General features: G+C 40.2%; 2 protein-coding genes across 2 annotated transcripts; both read right to left on the bottom strand.

The window, feature by feature from the left end:
* Positions 1-252: 252 nt before the first annotated feature.
* On the bottom strand, positions 253-6,631 carry LOC147871531 (4-vinylanisole receptor-like). The gene is made up of 7 exons (XM_087360982.1): positions 6,304-6,631; positions 5,099-5,375; positions 3,489-3,694; positions 2,866-2,965; positions 1,914-2,018; positions 1,673-1,828; positions 253-506 (listed from the first exon to the last, which is right to left on the bottom strand). The coding sequence occupies exons 1-7, from the start codon at positions 6,573-6,575 to the stop codon at positions 426-428; spliced, it is 1,197 nt and encodes a 398-aa protein (XP_087217108.1). The 5' UTR covers positions 6,576-6,631; the 3' UTR covers positions 253-425.
* Positions 6,632-9,092: 2,461 nt separating this feature from the next.
* LOC147871532 (odorant receptor 70a-like) lies at positions 9,093-15,218 on the bottom strand. Its single transcript, XM_087360981.1, has 7 exons — positions 14,853-15,218; positions 12,965-13,241; positions 12,012-12,217; positions 11,390-11,489; positions 10,707-10,811; positions 10,467-10,622; positions 9,093-9,423 (listed from the first exon to the last, which is right to left on the bottom strand). Exons 1-7 carry the CDS (start codon positions 15,122-15,124, stop codon positions 9,343-9,345), a joined length of 1,197 nt encoding a protein of 398 aa, XP_087217107.1. The 5' UTR covers positions 15,125-15,218; the 3' UTR covers positions 9,093-9,342.
* Between the last annotated feature and the right edge of the window lie 1,912 nt (positions 15,219-17,130).

Genomic DNA, 17,130 nt, shown 5'->3' on the forward strand with positions numbered 1-17,130 from the left:
GCATAATTCCAGCGGACAAGGCATTCTGTTGTTAACCAAATATTGTTCAAACCGAAACCTCCCTTAACCCCCCAACCGATATTAAGTTACGTAATTTCTCTGGCTATTCTGGTCGTGCGTCACCCTACTTGCCAGAATGGAGGTGTTCGCCATTGGTAATCGAAGTTAGGAAGTGTTTGGGTTAATTTAAACTTTATTAAAGATATAGGACAGAATGTGTTTCATTTCGTACAATAACGAATACAGTTATACTTTGAGCTGTGCTTGTTATGATATTACAGGATGACTCACTAATGTTCCAGTTTGACATTTCTATGTTTTGTTGTTGCAAGACGTGTTGTGTGTAGTGTGAAGTGTGTTCTCTCTTATTGTGTTCTAAAGCTGCTAGTTGTTAAGCCTGCCGTGGGTTTTCTATTCCTTCAAATTCATTTTCCCTCTTTTTCGCCATCATTTCTCTCTCTCATTTGAAGAAGGAACATGAAGAGAGACACCGACTGATTCAGCATCTGCGAACACAAACATTACCACGTGACGTCATGTGTAGAACAACGTCAAATTTTATAAACACTGTGAAGGAGGATCTCGATTTGAAGATTCTTTGCTTTCACAGTTTCGATGTAATGTGCTCGCGACCCATAAATATGGAACACCTGCTTTAAAGACCAGTGGTATATATCTGTACCATCTGCTTGGCAGTCTATATGTCTGAAATTTTTATGAATCTGATAATTAACAGTGATGATTTTTTGAAAGAGCGACATCATACTGATCTTCGTGTTGGTGAAGTGTGGTGTTTTCTTTGCGGTTCGGACTGAGTTATTAAATGAGAGCACAGTGCTCGCAGTGCTGATGCTGCCAGCCAACTTGGCGACCTGGCGCCTATTGTGCCGATGGCGACGAACAATACTATGGTACCCGCGGTGTTAGAGCGAAGTTGACGACTATTGCATTCGTGGCGACCTGGGCGACTTGGCACGACATGTACAAGTTCGTCTGTTTGCGCTAAGGTTAGGTTAAGCGAGGTGATGTTAGGTTAGGTTGGAATAGATTACGATACGTTTAGTTGTGTCAGGTTAGGTTAGGTTAGGTTACTTTAATTTAGATTAGGCTAGGTTGAATTAGGTTAGGTTAAGTTTGATTCCGTTAAGTATCTTAAGGTCAGGTAGTTTAAGTTGGTTTGGGTTAAGTGATGTTATATGAGGTTGTTAGGTTCTTTCGGGTTCGCCATGTTTGCCTTTATTCACCTTTCGACCCTCGGCGTAAACCCGGTAAATGTTTCCTAGTACTTTAAGATTTCCGATGCTCAATTTCTCTATGTGCATTGTTCCGTCTTCCAGAATGATGGCGCTTTGCGTTTCGACGCTTCAGTTGAATTAATTTGCATTTAAAGTCGGCGTCTTCGTTTTGGGACGTTCGGCGTTGTTTCTCGGCCATTATTCCCACTGGAATCTTGAGGCTGAGCTGCGCTAATATGGCGTCTTTTGATAGCGTCAAAAGGGATAGAACAGGGAAGCTTAACGTCAGTTTTCTAACATCGTGTCCTATGCCATTCCGACGTTCATTACGGCAAAACATGGCGTCTTTTCATGACAGTGTCACTAACACACCAAAATCTGTGTTCATGTTCCCCGTTAATGTGTTCGAAACTTAATCATACTTAAAATAACCGTACGTTCATCATCGTGGTGTTGGAAACGGGAACAAATTTCCCGGCTGTGAGTGTGAACTCCTTTTGAGCTGTTGCAATGACGAAGGCCAGGCAGCGCTGGAAATGTACAGGAGTGCCAACCCAGTCGCATTCCCAGGCCGAATCGCCCACACTCTCCGCCTGCAACATTTGAAATCGAATTAAATTCTTTTGAATTTGCGTTTATATGCACGTAAGATTTGCTGGTAAGAAGACGTGAACTTACCTGCGCGGTCAACTCCGTTCCCAGCCTGCAGAATATGAACACGCACACCAGCAGAGCGAAATAGGCTGTGAAGGCTTGTATTACGTCTCCAGAATGACCCCAGCTCTGCACATGTGAAGAGACGGCCGAATTGGTATAAATGACACGTTTAATTTTATGTTCAGAGGCCTGACATTTATTTGATAATATTTCAGATTCTTCCTCTCTGTCTAAAAATCTGAAGATTATGGGTTTTTCGAAACAAAAGACTAATTTTACCTGTTGTTTTCTATGGGTGCGAAATTTGGTGTCTCATTATAACTGAATAACACACTTTGGGTGGATTTAATAAAAGATGTTTAGGGACAATATTTTGATTTGAGGAGGATGAAATTTTTGGAGACTGAAAGAAATTGCGCAGTGAGAAGCTTCGTACTTTGAACCCTTTACCAGATGTGAAAAAGTGATCGCTTTGAGGACGTACAGATTGGCGGTGCTTTTTGCACGCATGAGACGATAAGAGATTAAAGCAATATTTGTTTGGAGACACTAAATAGGTGTAAATAATTTAAGAAACTCGGACGTAGAGACAAGAATTTTTATTAAATTTGGCCTTGAAAATAGTGTGACAATGTTGGCATTTGTCATTTAGTTACACCTTATAACACTGTCGGTCTATATAGGTATTGGGTTGTGACGCAGTTTGGACCTGTAGTGGCGACCAGTGTCGCCCCGAAACGTCAAAACCAGCATGCAGGTCCACACGGCGTCGCAACCAGGAGCACAGACATCGACACCTTAGCCCCTGTGACAACCTATAACTCAGAAAGGCAACGTTTTTGTGTGCAAATGAAACACACAATGTGCGTTATGCGAACTTTGCAGAAGTATTTGTCCAAAGTTACAGGCATTGGTTTTAGCCACTGTTGATCGTCGTCGTCAGATGTTAGCAGTTACGAAAACAGTACTGTACCATGACTCCGGAGAAGGCCATGCAGCATAATGTAATTAGTATGATGAGGAACAGGCCACAAAAGCAGGGATTGAACACGTCCTCAATTTCCTGCATGAACCTGTGGAAGAGACACGAACAGATTGTAGGAAGCAATAGAGTAGATTTTTCTGATATATTTTCTGTTCTTCAGTTGTAACTCAAAATGACAAGGGGGCATTTATTTTGTACGTGACAGATTTACGACGCACAAGATCTGCTTCGATTCAATTAAGAAAGATTTCTGCTTTCCGTATTAGCCGTGGACGTTATTCGTTTCTTATTTAGAAATGATTTGACAAATTTCGATCTGTTTACTCTAGATTGGGCTAGGGGCTGGCAGGGCAGACCATCTGTCGGTCACGAGGTCGTAAGAGAAGTTCTGGACCGTATTAAGTCCATACATCTGAGTGGATGTAGATCGTTGCTTGTACAAGAACAAAAAGCAGAAACTGTCGATACAGATGCAGTAGAAGGTTTGGGGATTAAATGAGTCCAAGGACCCCAATTTTCGGCGTTACTTTTAGAAACTTACTTCCACCATCAGATTCGTGATGTCAGATTTGCTTAGACGTTTATAAGTAGGGCTAATTCCAGATGCTCACCTTTTTATCTCCTGGTGATGACGTATGCAGGCATTGAGCTGATCCTGCATGCGACTGAACGTTCCCTCGTGCTCTGAGGTCTCCTGTTTGATGTCCAGGAGAGCTGCCCTCAGCTTCTCCAGCTGACTGCACGCCACACACACCATCATGCCATACAGACCCGTGAAGCTCATCCATGTGTTCAACATCGCAATTGTGCCAAATATCTGAGGACGATAACAGTAACGTATGGGTGTGAAACTTGGTTTTCTACACCGACTGATAATGCAAGCGAACGAGGTGATGAGGGGAACATCTAGGCTTAACAGGGACGAAGCAACCGAATGATGGAGAAATGACCGTAATGACTTGCAATTCTTACCGAATATTGAGATATTAATTTTCTTTTCCGAAAGCAGCCTGGTATTAAAACACGGAGAAATCAGTCATAAAATGACTGCAGTGTCGAGAAAGATTTGTGGTAGAATTACAGGGGGTAGAAGAAATTATTAAACCACTTTTAATTTGTGAAAGTGGGCTCAGCCATCACTTCGTGCTTCCTCGTGGAGATGTTTAATTACGTGTTTCGTTTCACATGCGAATAGGTGCCCAGGTTTTGGTCGGCGATGACTTCTCTAACATTTTACCCGGATTCTGTGACGGATTTGCACGGAAGCGATTGAAAATTATTGGTGTTTGGTTTTGGAACAGTCGTCAGCGATATTTTAATCGACTTCCATTTATATCCTAACTTTACAACCCACGTTGTCTTAATCAATTCTTTAAATAATGTAATTTTATACCACAGTGCTTCTAATTCTGTGATAGCACAGATGACCAGGCAATCGATTTCTGATTGAGGCTTAATTCCTTAATGTTCCCGTTCGACTTTTTTTAACAAAGAGTTGCCGGAACAAAATATTTTATTGAAATATCAATTACCATAAATAAATTTTAAAACCCCTTTTAACCGACATTTATGTCGTTTTCACACATAAAAAATTGTTCGTCCACCATGTTGGTTTTCGTGACTGTATGAAATTAAGAATTACGTGTTTTCGATAACGCACAATGATAAGTTTGGTCGAAATCCGTTCAGCGATTCTGGAACTGAAACATGGTGATGGACAGACAGGAACAGACCTTTGTTCCTTTGGTCCGTGCAAAGAACACACAAAACAAGAGAGTAAATTAATAAAATAAGGAATTACAACAAATCCACTCCACAAAATCGCCATCAAACTGCATAATTTATGTTAACTGGTGGACGGAGTCTCAGAGGAATATAAGCGGAAGGACATGACAACGAAGATGTTTTAAGTAGAAGATGAAAAAGCAACGCAAACAGAAGGCAATTAAATTTATATCTCATGCAGTTAATACGGACAGCCCAATGCGTACAGACGTTTTCAGGACGACAACAGATGCCCACATCTAACAACATTTAAAACTTTTACAGATCCTGAACAAATTCGATTTACTTACATAAAGCAATTACTGCATTACATGTTAAGTAAATTGTGTCTAGCAGTAACAATGGCTCTGAACAAGTTTATTCAACATGTTAAGTGAACTAGTATTAGTGATTTATGAACATTTTTCCTTTTTAAGAAATCAGAATAATTTGTTACCTCTGCGATATTCATTATTTGCAAGACCAGCATTGACGAGTTGTCAAAAGGGTGCCACGTGTCATACATCAGGAAGTGATGTTTCGCCCTGGTTATAATTATGTGGGTTATGTGAAACCCGTTGACAAAAATTATTCCATACAACATGTATCTCTGAAGGCGAGTGACCAGTCCAGCCATTGTTAAAACTTTCGTGTCTGGGTCGGTTTCTGGTTGGTCCTCCCATCTGAAGGATTCCGTGAAAGTAAACAGGACATCAAAATCAGCTTTACGAATCCTGAAAGAAACAAACATGTAAGTTTTCTGTAGCCAACTGTTGCTCTGATTTACTTTGAGCAGAGCCACGCTGACAAATGTACTCGAGTTTTCCAAACGCTTTCTTTGCAATTCATTGCTTAATCATTGGCCTTGGCGTTTGCTGACTGCAGATCGCGGTCAGTTGTTACGAAAATAATGACGCGGGAGATAATCGCAATTTATTTTATATCGTGTATTGTTGAACATTCCGTGCATTTAGAACATTTTTAAACCAAGTTGTGAATCTTCATGTTGCAACATCATGCAACAATAATTTCGTGCGGTCAGCCGTTGGACGATGCCTGAGAAAAATCTCGTTTGCATTTCGTGTGAATTTAGCTATACTTTTACACCAAAACGAACATAATTTAAACAGGCCGGTAAAATGAGTGACGATACGAGGTTCTCGCGCCTGTGAGATACCAGCGTTTCAGATACACATATTTGTTCCGTTTCGGGGCTAATTTAAAATGGCGACGGTATGTTTCTGAGAAACTTTGGTGTGTGCGTAGAAGTGAACACAGCGTTACTACCCAGGAGACAGCCATCTGCAGACTCACCGTCTTGATCTTTGTAATGGTGAAGTGCAGTGTTTTCTTTGCGGTACGAACTGAATTATATTAAATGTTACTTAGACGAGCTTCGGCTTCAAAGGGTCACACTCGCGTTTGACATTTGTTCAGGACACAAAGAACACGTCTCACGAAAAAGATGGCTGTCTTCTGGGTTGATGCCCTGATGATGGAAGCAGTAACCATCTCCGAAACGTCGGTAAACTTCTACCGGACTACAAGGCGTAACAACCCAGAAGTCAGCCATTTTCGGACTCACCGTCGTAAAAATTTCAAATCCTACTCTAAGAATACTGTCCCCATAAAACTCTGAACAGATAACTGAGTTCCGATTACCTTAGGTACGTGTGCATCCACAATACGACATTGGCCCCCAGTAAGAAACGGATCTTCACAATGGCATTATCCAAATCTCTGCTTGTGAACACATCCATGGTAAATTCCAGGTACAGGTTGTAGATGCAGATGGAAACCACCGTGTTGTACAAGGAGCGATAGCGTGAGGACGTCTTCCTGTTCACAGGGATTCCTACTAACCGCAAGAATAGAAACAGCAGACTAAAACGTCTTTCGGTGATGTCTCCTGTGTTCAAAGTGGAGTTCTCCATCGTGACGTATTGATTCCAGCAGTACGTCTTCTTCTCCTTGTTCGTACTGTCACTGTCACGAAGACTGTGAGATGAGATACAAGGCTTCTCTCTCTTCTTTGTTTCGTTACACTCTGACTCAATTGAGTATTTTTCTGTGCTCCAAAGCGCAGGGATTGATAAAATATTCATGAAATTCGAAGTTCGTTGTTAACGATTCGACCTTTCGTTGCCTTAATCACAAAACTGTTGAAGTCTCTTAATTTTCCAGCTCCAATTACCAATTTCGTGAAAATTCAAAGACGCTGCGTAGTTTGCTTAATTAAATATCATGAATATTAAATGGGAACAACTTTTAAGTTTAATTTATACTAAGGAGACATGAACTTTCAGGTGAGTTCCAGAAGTCCGAATGTTTGTTCGGGGCATTTATTTTTAATCGTGTTATTTTAGATTCAGAACGGATTCAATTTCTGGAAGTCTAACTACGATTTTGGTTTACAACTTTTTACGTTTAAGCCAGTTATCTAGAAATCTGAAGAGTACAGCAAATAAACATATAATTTTGTCTCTCTGTCAGCTTATAATTTCTGACGCCTTATGGTCTTATAAATAACCAGCACAGAAGAACACAACATCGACATAATTTTACTTGCGGTTGAGAGCATGAAGTTTGATCTTCCATCCTAAAAGAAGAAGATGAAATTGTTGTATTTGAGAACGCTGTACTCAGGAGAATATCAGGATCTGGGAAAAAATAAATGAGATGAGATTTGGGGGAGTCTGGAGTTTCATAGGTAAGACGGTTTTACATATATTATGATGGTGATCGGATGCTTAAGAAATATGCAAAATTTTACAGTCCATTACATCCCTACATTACATGTCGTAACAACTTTTGAGCAATGCTTTTGATAACTTTTGATAATAATTAAAGTGAATCACATATTTTAATCGACCGAAGGAATCGTAAATTAAATTAAGAGATTTTGTTGCACGCTTGTAGTATCAACTTAAGTCGATTTGCCTTCGGTATTTTAAAGGATGAAACTTTGTCATCCGTATTGACGTACACTACCTCCATATTGTGCGTTCGTGTTACGAACTGCGTTCACACAAAAGTCCTGTAAGTTGCCCTGACTCTACTGGAGTCAACGGATTCATGATCTAAGTTTTGGCGACGGATGCATCAGTGAAAAAGTTTGTTCGCTCGAAATTGTGTGTCTGAGATTTCCCGTTATGACCTTCTGGGTCAGGCAACATGTAGACTTCTATATATTTACGGCCAAATCGATTAGACGTATCGCCTCCATTTTTAGGGTTGAAGTGAGTTGTGCGTATTTATTTGTTTTAACGACACTTTTAATATGCATCATCAATCTACACAATGCGGAAGGAAGGACACGAAGAGACCCTGAGGAAAATCGCGAAAGTCTTCTGTCAGTCTATCAGGTCTCTGTGACAGTGCTGAAGTTGGGGCCTCCCAGTTTGAAGAAAAATTTCTAGCCACTTGACCGAAATTTCTTCCGGCTTGCGAAAGTCGTGTGTAAAATTAATTTTGATTTCAGTCATTAACGCCACAGTTTCACGAATGTCTTCTTATGTCTGCTACTTTTAATACTAGTAGCTTTGAAGTAAATCATTTAACAAAAAAGATTCAAATAGACAAGAATTACTTGTAAATCATTAGATGTAATTCACTTTACTTTTGTGCACGGAACTCATAAAACATAACTTCCCCATTGCATAATTCCAGCGGTACATGACATTGTGTTGTTAATGCCTTACTTAGGTAATTCAGGGGAATATCAATTCCAAAGTTAGAATACAGTTTAGTTTAGTTTATGAATTATCATTATGTACTGCTACAGAAGTAAGTTATTACGTTGAGTGACGGTCAGATATCAGGCAGACTATATCCACCACAAAATAGTTCCCATGAACTGGAAAACATTTCATCTGCCAGGCCTTTTCATTTTCGCCCGTTAACTCTTACGTCTCCAGTCTTGTCCGCGATAGTCACATCTCGTGTCCGTAGAAAAGAGAGAAAAAAGATTCTTAAAGATGTTAATGTTGCTGTGATGTTTAACTACGATGCATTAACTGCAGTCGCTGTTTAGCGTCGATCGACGTCTGTTGTCTTGAACAAATTTGACAGAAATCCTTCGTGGTTTTCTAAAACAGATTTCCCCCTACGTTCGCCTTGATGGTCTGAGAAAATTTAAAGAAAATCTTAGTTGTCCCGACCGCATGTCCATTCTTACATCTTATCGATTTACTTATTGCATGCATTGAAATGAGTGATCGGAGAATTACGGAAATACCAGAAACTGGAGTGCCTGGGTAATTACCAGTCGCGAATCCTGGTACAGATATTAGCTAGTGTGAAAATAAAAATATTATTAAAACCGAAATTACCCTTTAAAAAAAACTGGACCCAATATTAAGTTACGTAATTTCTCTGGCTTTTCTGGTCTTGCTTTATCCTACTTGCCAGACTGGAGGTGTTCGCCATTGGTAACTGCAGTTAGAGAAGTGTTTAGGTTACTTTAAACTTTATTGCAGATATAGGACAGAATGTGTTTCATTTCGTATAATAACGAATACAGTTATACTTTGAGCTGTGCTTGTTATGATATTACAGGATGACTCACTAATGTTCCATTTTGACATTTCTGTGTTTTGTTGTTGCAAGACGTGTTGTGTGTAGTGTGAAGTGTGTTCTCTCTTATTGTGTTCTAAAGCTGCTAGTTGTGAAGCCTGCCGTGGGTTTTCTATTTTTTCAAATTCATTTTCCCTCTTTTTCGCCATCATTTCTGTCTCTCATTTGAAGAAGGAACATGAAGAGAGACACCGACTGATTCAGCATCTGCGAACACAAACATTACCACGTGACGTCATGTGCAGAAGAACGTCAAATTTTAAAAACACTGTGAAAGAGGACCTCGCTTTGAAGATATTGTACCAAGATGGCTATAAATTCACACAAACCATGTCATGTACTCGCTACCCATGATTTAAGGACCAGTGGTACATATCTTTACCATTTGCTTGACAATCTATAAGTCTGAAATTTCTATGAATCTCATATTTAACAGCGATAATATCCTGAAAGACTGTCAACAAACTGATCTTTGCAATGGTGAAGAGGGGTGTTTTCTTTGCGGTACGAAATGATACTGCAGGTGGACCCGAGCGACTTCTGAGGCTCGGGTGACTTGGTTCGACGTGAACGATTTCGTCGACTTGCGCTAAGTTTAGGTTAGGCAAGGTGAGGTTATGTTACGTTGGGTCAGGTTAGGTTGAGTTTGGTTAGAATAATTTAGGGTAGGTTTGATTATTTTATTTTACGTTATGCTGGGTTAGGTTAGATTAAGTTAGGTTAAGTTAAGTTAAGTTAAGTTGGTTTGGATTAAGTGATGTTATATGAAGGTTTTTTTCAGGTTCGGTATATTTGCTATTATTCACGTCTCGGTCCTCGGCTTGAACATGGCAATTATTTGCTAATATTTTAAGATTCCCGAGAATCATCTCCTCTATATGCATCGTTCCGTCTTCCAGAATAGTAGCGCTTTGCGTTTCGACTCTTCAGTTGATTTAATTTACATATAAAAGACGGCGTCTTCACTTCGGACCTTGGTGCGTTCGGCGATGTTTTTCGAACATCATTCTCATTAGCATGTTGAGGCTCAGCTACGCTAATATAACGTCTTTTGATAGCACCGTGGCGAATGGAACAGGGAAGCTTATCGTCTGTGTTCTAACATCGTGTCCGATGCCATTTCGAAGTTCAATGCGGCGAAACATGGCGTCTTTTCATGATATAATAACAGTGTCACTAACACACCAAAATCTGTGTTCACATTCCCCGTTTATGTGTTCTAAACGTAATCATATTTTAAATAACCGTACATTCATCATGGTGGTGTTGCAAACGGGAACAAATTTCCCGGCTGTGAGTGTGAACTCCTTTTGAGCTGTTGCAATGACGAAGGCCAGGCAGCGCTGGAAATGTACAGGAGTACCAACCCAATCGCATCCCCAAGCCGAATCGCCCACACTCTCCGCCTGCAACATTTGAAATCGAATTTATTCTTTTGAATGCGCGTTTATATGCTCGTAAGTTTTACTGGTAAGAAGACGTGAAATTACCTGCGCGGTCAACTCCGTTCCCAGCCTGCAGAATGTGAACACGCACACCAGCAGAGCGAAATAACCTGTCAAGGCTTGTAATACGTCTGCAGAATGACCCCAGCTCTGCACATGTGAATATACGGACGAATTGGTATAAATGACACGTTTAATTTTATGTACAGAGGCCTGACATTTATTTGATAATATTTCAGATTCTTCCACTCTGTCTAAAAATTTGAATATTATGTGTTTTTTCGAAACAAAAGACTAATTTTACCCGTTGTTTTTTATGGGTGCGAATTTTGGTATCTCATTATAACTGAATGACACACTTTGTGTGGATTTAATAACAGATGTTTGGGGACAATATTTTGATTTGAGGAGGATGAAATATTTGGAGACTGAAAGAAATTGCACAGTGAACCCTTTACCAGATATGAGAAAGTGATCACATTGATGACGAACAGATTGGCGATGCTTGTTGCACGCATGAGACGATAAGAGATTAAAGAAAATTTAGTTAGAAACATTAAATGTAAATAATTCGTGAAACGACAACGTAGATAGAAGAATGTTATTAAATTTGGCCTTGAAAGTAGTGTGACAATGTTGGCCCTTGTCATTTAGTTACGCCTTATACCGCTGTCGGTCGATGTTGCTATTGCGTTCAGATGTTGGCAGGTATGAAAAGAGTACTGTACCATGACTCCGGAGAAGGCCAAGCAGCATAATGTAATTAGTATGATGAGGAACAGGCCACAAAAGCAGGGATTGAACACGTCCTCAATTTCCTGCATGAACCTGTGGAAGAGACACGAACAGATTGTAGGAAGCAATAGAGTAGATTTTTCTGATTTATTTTCTGTTCTTCAGTTATACGTCAAAATGACAAGGGGGCATTTATTCTGTACGTGACAGATTTACGACGCTCAAGATCTGCTTCGATTCAATTAAGAAAGATTTCTGCTTTCCGTATTAGCCGTCGACGTTATTCGTTTCTTATTTAGAAATGATTTGAAAAATTTCGATCTGTTTACTCTAGACTGGTCTAGGGGCTGGCAGGGCAGACCATCTGTCGGACACGAGGTCGTAAGAGATGTTCTGAACAATGTAAGTCCATACTTTCCAGTGGATGTAGAACATTTCTTGCACATGAGTAAAAACCAGAAACTGTCGATACAGATGCAGTATAAGGTTTGGGGATTAAATGAGTCCAAGGACCCAAGTTTTCGGCGTTACTTTTAGAAACTTACTTCCACCATCAGACTCGTGATGTCAGATTAGCTTAGACATTTATAAGGAGGAGTCATTCCAGATGCTCACCTTTTTATCTCCTGGTGATGACGTATGCAGGCATTGAGCTGATCCTGCATGCGACTGAACGTTCCCTCGTGCTCTGAGGTCTCCTGTTTGATGTCCAGGAGAGCTGCCCTCAGCTTCTCCAGCTGACTGCACGCCACACACACCATCACGCCATATAGACACGTGAAGGTCATCAATGTGGTTATCATCGCAAGTGAACCAAATATCTGTGCGCGATAACAGTAACGTATGGGTGTGAAACTTGGTTTATTCTGCACCAAGGACTGATATGCATGAGAACGAGGTGATGAGGGGAACATCTAGGCTTAACAAGGAGCAACCGAATGATGGAAAAATTAGCGTAATGACATTTAATGGTTACCGAATTTTGATATATTAATTTGCGAAAGCGTATAATGATAAGTTTGGTCGAAATCCGTTCAGCGATTCTGGAACTGAAACATGTTGATGGAAAGACAGGAACAGACCTTTGTTCCTTTGTTCCATGCAAAGTACACATAAAACAAGAGAGTAAATTAATAAAATAAGGAATTACAACAAATCCACTCCTCAAAATCGCCTTCAAACTGCATAATTTATGTTAACTGGGGGACGGAGTCTCAGGAATTTAAACGGAAAGGCATTACAACGAAGTTGTTTTATATAGAAGATGAACACGCAACGCAAACAGAAGGCAATTAATGTCTATCTCATGCAGTTAATACGGACAGCCCAATGCGTACAGACGTTTTCAGGACGACAACAGATGCCCAGATGTAACAACAATTAAAAATTTTACAGATCCAGATCAAAATCGATTTACTTACATAAAGCAATTACTGCATTAAAAGTTAAATAAAGTTTGTCTAGCAGTAACAATGGCTCTGAACAAGTTTATTCAACATTTTAAGTGAACATATTATTAGTGATGTGTGAACATTTTTACTTTTTAAGAAATCAGAATAAATTGTTACCTCTGCGATATTCATTATTTGCAAGGCCAGCATTGACGAGTTGTCAAAAGGGTGCCACGTGTCACACATCAGGAAGTGATGTTTCGCCCTGGTTATAATTGTGTGGATTATGTGATATCCGTTGATAAAAATTATCCCACGCAACATGTATCTCTGAAGGCGAGTGACCAGTCCAGCCATTGTTAAGACTTTCGTGTCGGGGTCGGTTTCTGGTTGGTCCTCCCATCTGAAGGATTCCGTGAGAGCAAACAGGACCTCAAAAGAAGATTTACGAATCCTGAAAGAAAGAAATATGTAAGTTCTCTCTGATATATTATACAGCACGCAGTGATTATGATAAGAGAGTCGTTCAGTGTCCCTCTGAATTACTTTGAGCAGAGCCACGCTGACAAATGCACTCGAGTTTTCCAATCCCGTTCTTTGCAATTCATCGCTTCCTCATTGGCCTTGGCGTTTGCTGACTGCAGATCGCGGTCAGTTTTTACGAAATTAAACACGAGGGAGATAATCGCAATTTATTTTATATCGTGTATTGTTGAACATTCCGTGCATTTAGAAAATGTTTAGATCAAGTTGTGGATCTTCGTGTTGCAACATCACGCAACAATCATTTCGTGCGATTTGCCGTTGAACGATGCCTGAGAAAAATCTCGTTTCCAGTTCGTGTAAATTAGCGATGCTTTTACACCAAAATGAACATAACTTAAAGAGGCCTGTAATATGAGTGAAGATACGAGGTTCTCGTGCCTGTGAGATACAAGCGTTTCGGAGATACATATTTGTTCCATCTTCAATGGTAATTTGAAATGGAGACGGCATGTATCTGAGAAAGTTTGATGTCTGCGTACAAGTGAGCACGGCGTTACAACGAAGACAAAACAAATAATAACTAACATTTCTATTTTAGCGATGTTTCAGCGACTAAGTCTCTGCAGCATGTCTAGCGCATAATGACTTGGAAAGGGACTGCAAGAAAGCGGTCGTGGCCAAATTTAAGTTAGTATCGCTACTTAAGTATGGAGGGACTGAACAAAACTACGGAAAACGTATGATAACCTGAGATTCTACGGTGTGAAGTGATAAGCTGATTGTAGCTTAGATCGTTGTATACAACGAGAAGAAACGAGTTGTGGCCTAATTTAAGGCTTGGTTGGAGGGACTCGGTGCGCCACAAAAAACTGAGGGTGTCTTGTAGGTGGGTCGAGGCTTCAAACCAGGACATACCGATTACGGAACACGTTTAATAACAGGCCGTCTGCAACGTTCTGCTTTTACCGAATGAATCAGAGATCCAGGGTCGTATAAATGAGTTTCCAAACGTGTACTTCGAAAGTTAGTCTCTCATACTAACATGGCCTGTGTTCTGGGTTGTAGTCTGGAACAATTTTATCAGAGTTTCGGAGGTATTTGTTGCGTCCATCATCAGAACTATCACACAAAGATCTCTGAAACGTTGGAAAACTTCTACCTTAATACATGTCGCGACAACCCAGAAGTCAGCCATCTTCAGACTCACCGCCTTGAAAACCTCAGATCCTACTCGGTTGATCTTTGTAATGTTTAAGTGCAGTGTTTTCTTCGCGGTACGGACTGAATTATATTGAATGTTACTTGGACGAGCTTCGGCTTCAAAGGGTCACACTGGCGTTTGACATTTGTTCAGGACACAAAGAACACGTCTCACGAAAAAGATGGCTGTCTTCTGGGTTGATGCCCTGATGATGGAAGCAGTAACCACCTCTGAAACGTCTTTACAATTCTACCAGTCTACACGGCGCAGCAAAACAGAAGACAGCCATCTTCGGACTCACCGTCGTGGAAATCACAAATCCAAATCTAAAAATACTGGAACCATAAAACTCTGAACAGATAACTGGATTCTGATTACCTGAGGTACGTGTACATCCACATCATGACAGTGGTCCCCAGAAAGAAACGGATCTTCACAATGGCATATTCCAAGTCTCTGCTTGTTAATAAATCCATGGTAAATTCCAGGTACAGGTTGTACATGCAGATGGAAACCACCGTGTTGTACAAGGAGCGATAGCGTGAGGACGTCTTCCTGTTCACAGGGATTCCTACTAACCGCAAGAATAGAAACAGCAGACCAAAACGTCTTTCGGTGATGTCTCCTGCGTTCAAAGTGGAGTTCTCCATCGTGACGTATTGATTCCAGCAGTACGTCTTCTTCTCCTTGTTCGTACTGTCACTGTCACGAAGACTGTCAGATGGGATACAAGACTTCTCTCCCGTCTTTGTTTCGTTACACTCTGACTCAATTGAGTATTTTTCTGTGTTCCAAAGCGCAGGGATTGATAAAATATTAATGACATTCGAAGTTCGTTGTTAACGATTCGACCCTTCGTTGCCTTAATCACAAAACTGTTGAAGTCTCTTAATTTTCCAGCTCCAACTACCAATTTCGTGAAAATTCAAAGACGTTCTTGTAGTTTGCTTAATTAAATATCATCAATATTAAATGGGAACAACTTTTAAGTTTAATTTATACTAAGGAGACATGAACTTCCTGGGGAATTCCGGAAATCTTTATATTTGACGAATTAAAATTATATTCCTTGTAGCGACATATTTCTGTCACGCGCTTCATTCATTGTTCCGATCACGAATTATTTAATTTCTTTTAATGGGATTTGTTGTATTTAATAACAGATAGATCTCAGTCCCTGAGAAATGTTTACTTTACTTTTCCTCAAGGTGCTAGAATAGGCTTAAAATCCACTTTGAGAAAATGTTTTATACGTAATTTAAATGTGTGCCTTCATTATTTCCATTTAATGTTAATTGACTCGGCTTGTTTGTTACGTATCCAGCTGTAATCTGCAAGCAAATTTCGGTCCCCTATGGTCTTGTAACTTTGTTAGTCTTACTGCAAGAGGACTGTTCTTCTTCAGACACTACCAGCAGACTTTCTGCTGTGTTAATGCGTTGAAATCATATGAGTATAGATTTCCGGTGAGCTTGTGATAGTCTTCATCTTTCTATACGTATCGTCGATTGTCACAGGATAGAAATTATTGCCCCCATGTGTAGTATGTTCACCGGGACTCGATCCCAGGACAGTTGTTTTGGAGTTGTGCCCTTCGGCTTTCCAATCTCCTCGCCGAAACAACCGAGTCTGTTCTTTGTGCCGTTCTTCTGTCGTTCTCAGATTTCAGGATACAAAACCACCGTCTGCGGGTATCGAACGCAGGACACTTTCTCGGACATTTGACATTTTTGCGTGCTCTTAATGGTCTTAAGGAAGAAGCAAGTCGGGTTGGATTTAAGTCGGATTAACCGTTCTCGAGCTAACACACACAATTCCAATTTCATGCACAAAATAATTGCTTTCCTGTGACGAAGTTTTATATTCTAACCTGCAATGCAAATAAATAACGTTGTTAGTTAGAAGGATTAGAGGTCTTCACTGTGGTGATTGTGAAGATGGCAGAATTCTGGCTTTTCAGAAGTCATCACCCTGATGATGGAGACAGCAAGAACCTCTGAAACATCGGTAAACTTCTAATGGACGACTGCTGTAGAGACATGTGGGTCAAATTGTGTGCTCGAATTGAAAGGCGAAGACCCCCGCATTATTTATGGCTGCGTGGACGAGAGGGTAGACAAAGTAATAATTGGTATCACAACAACAATTGGTTTGCAATTATTGCAAATTGTATATTTACTTAAAAGAAACACCATTTTCCATTTAAGATGCACCGTAGTGCTTTATCGCTTTCAGTGAGATTGGTTGACACTCTCTGCTTCTCCTGGAACATCATTTGCAATCCAAAGAGTGGCTAATCCAGATAGGCGTTCACACGTGGAAATCCTTATTCGATTTGAGCCTTGAAAAGTTCCTTACAGCGGAAGTGGTTGACTTAAACATGTCTTTCCTTTTTGTAGGTAAAACCGTGTTAAGTAAAGAATCTCAACAATTCTGTCAATCCCTGAAAATCGATATCGGAGTCTTCCCAGAAAGACAAGACTTTCTTCTCATCTTGTCTTTGTTTAAAAGTTATTTTGTTTGCTTTCTTATGGTTGATACTTCGGAAGAACCGGAGGTGATATAACGTTTTTATATAAGCTCGTGGCTTCCTTGAAAGTTTTCTCAGTGCTACATAATGAAACGAACTCTTTCCTCTTATAAATTCAAATGTTGC

Source organism: Zootermopsis nevadensis, unplaced genomic scaffold, assembly GCF_977971745.1.
Source record: "Zootermopsis nevadensis isolate Lab colony 2312 unplaced genomic scaffold, Znev_1.0 Znev_ptg000050l, whole genome shotgun sequence".
Taxonomy (NCBI): Eukaryota; Metazoa; Arthropoda; class Insecta; order Blattodea; family Termopsidae; genus Zootermopsis; species Zootermopsis nevadensis.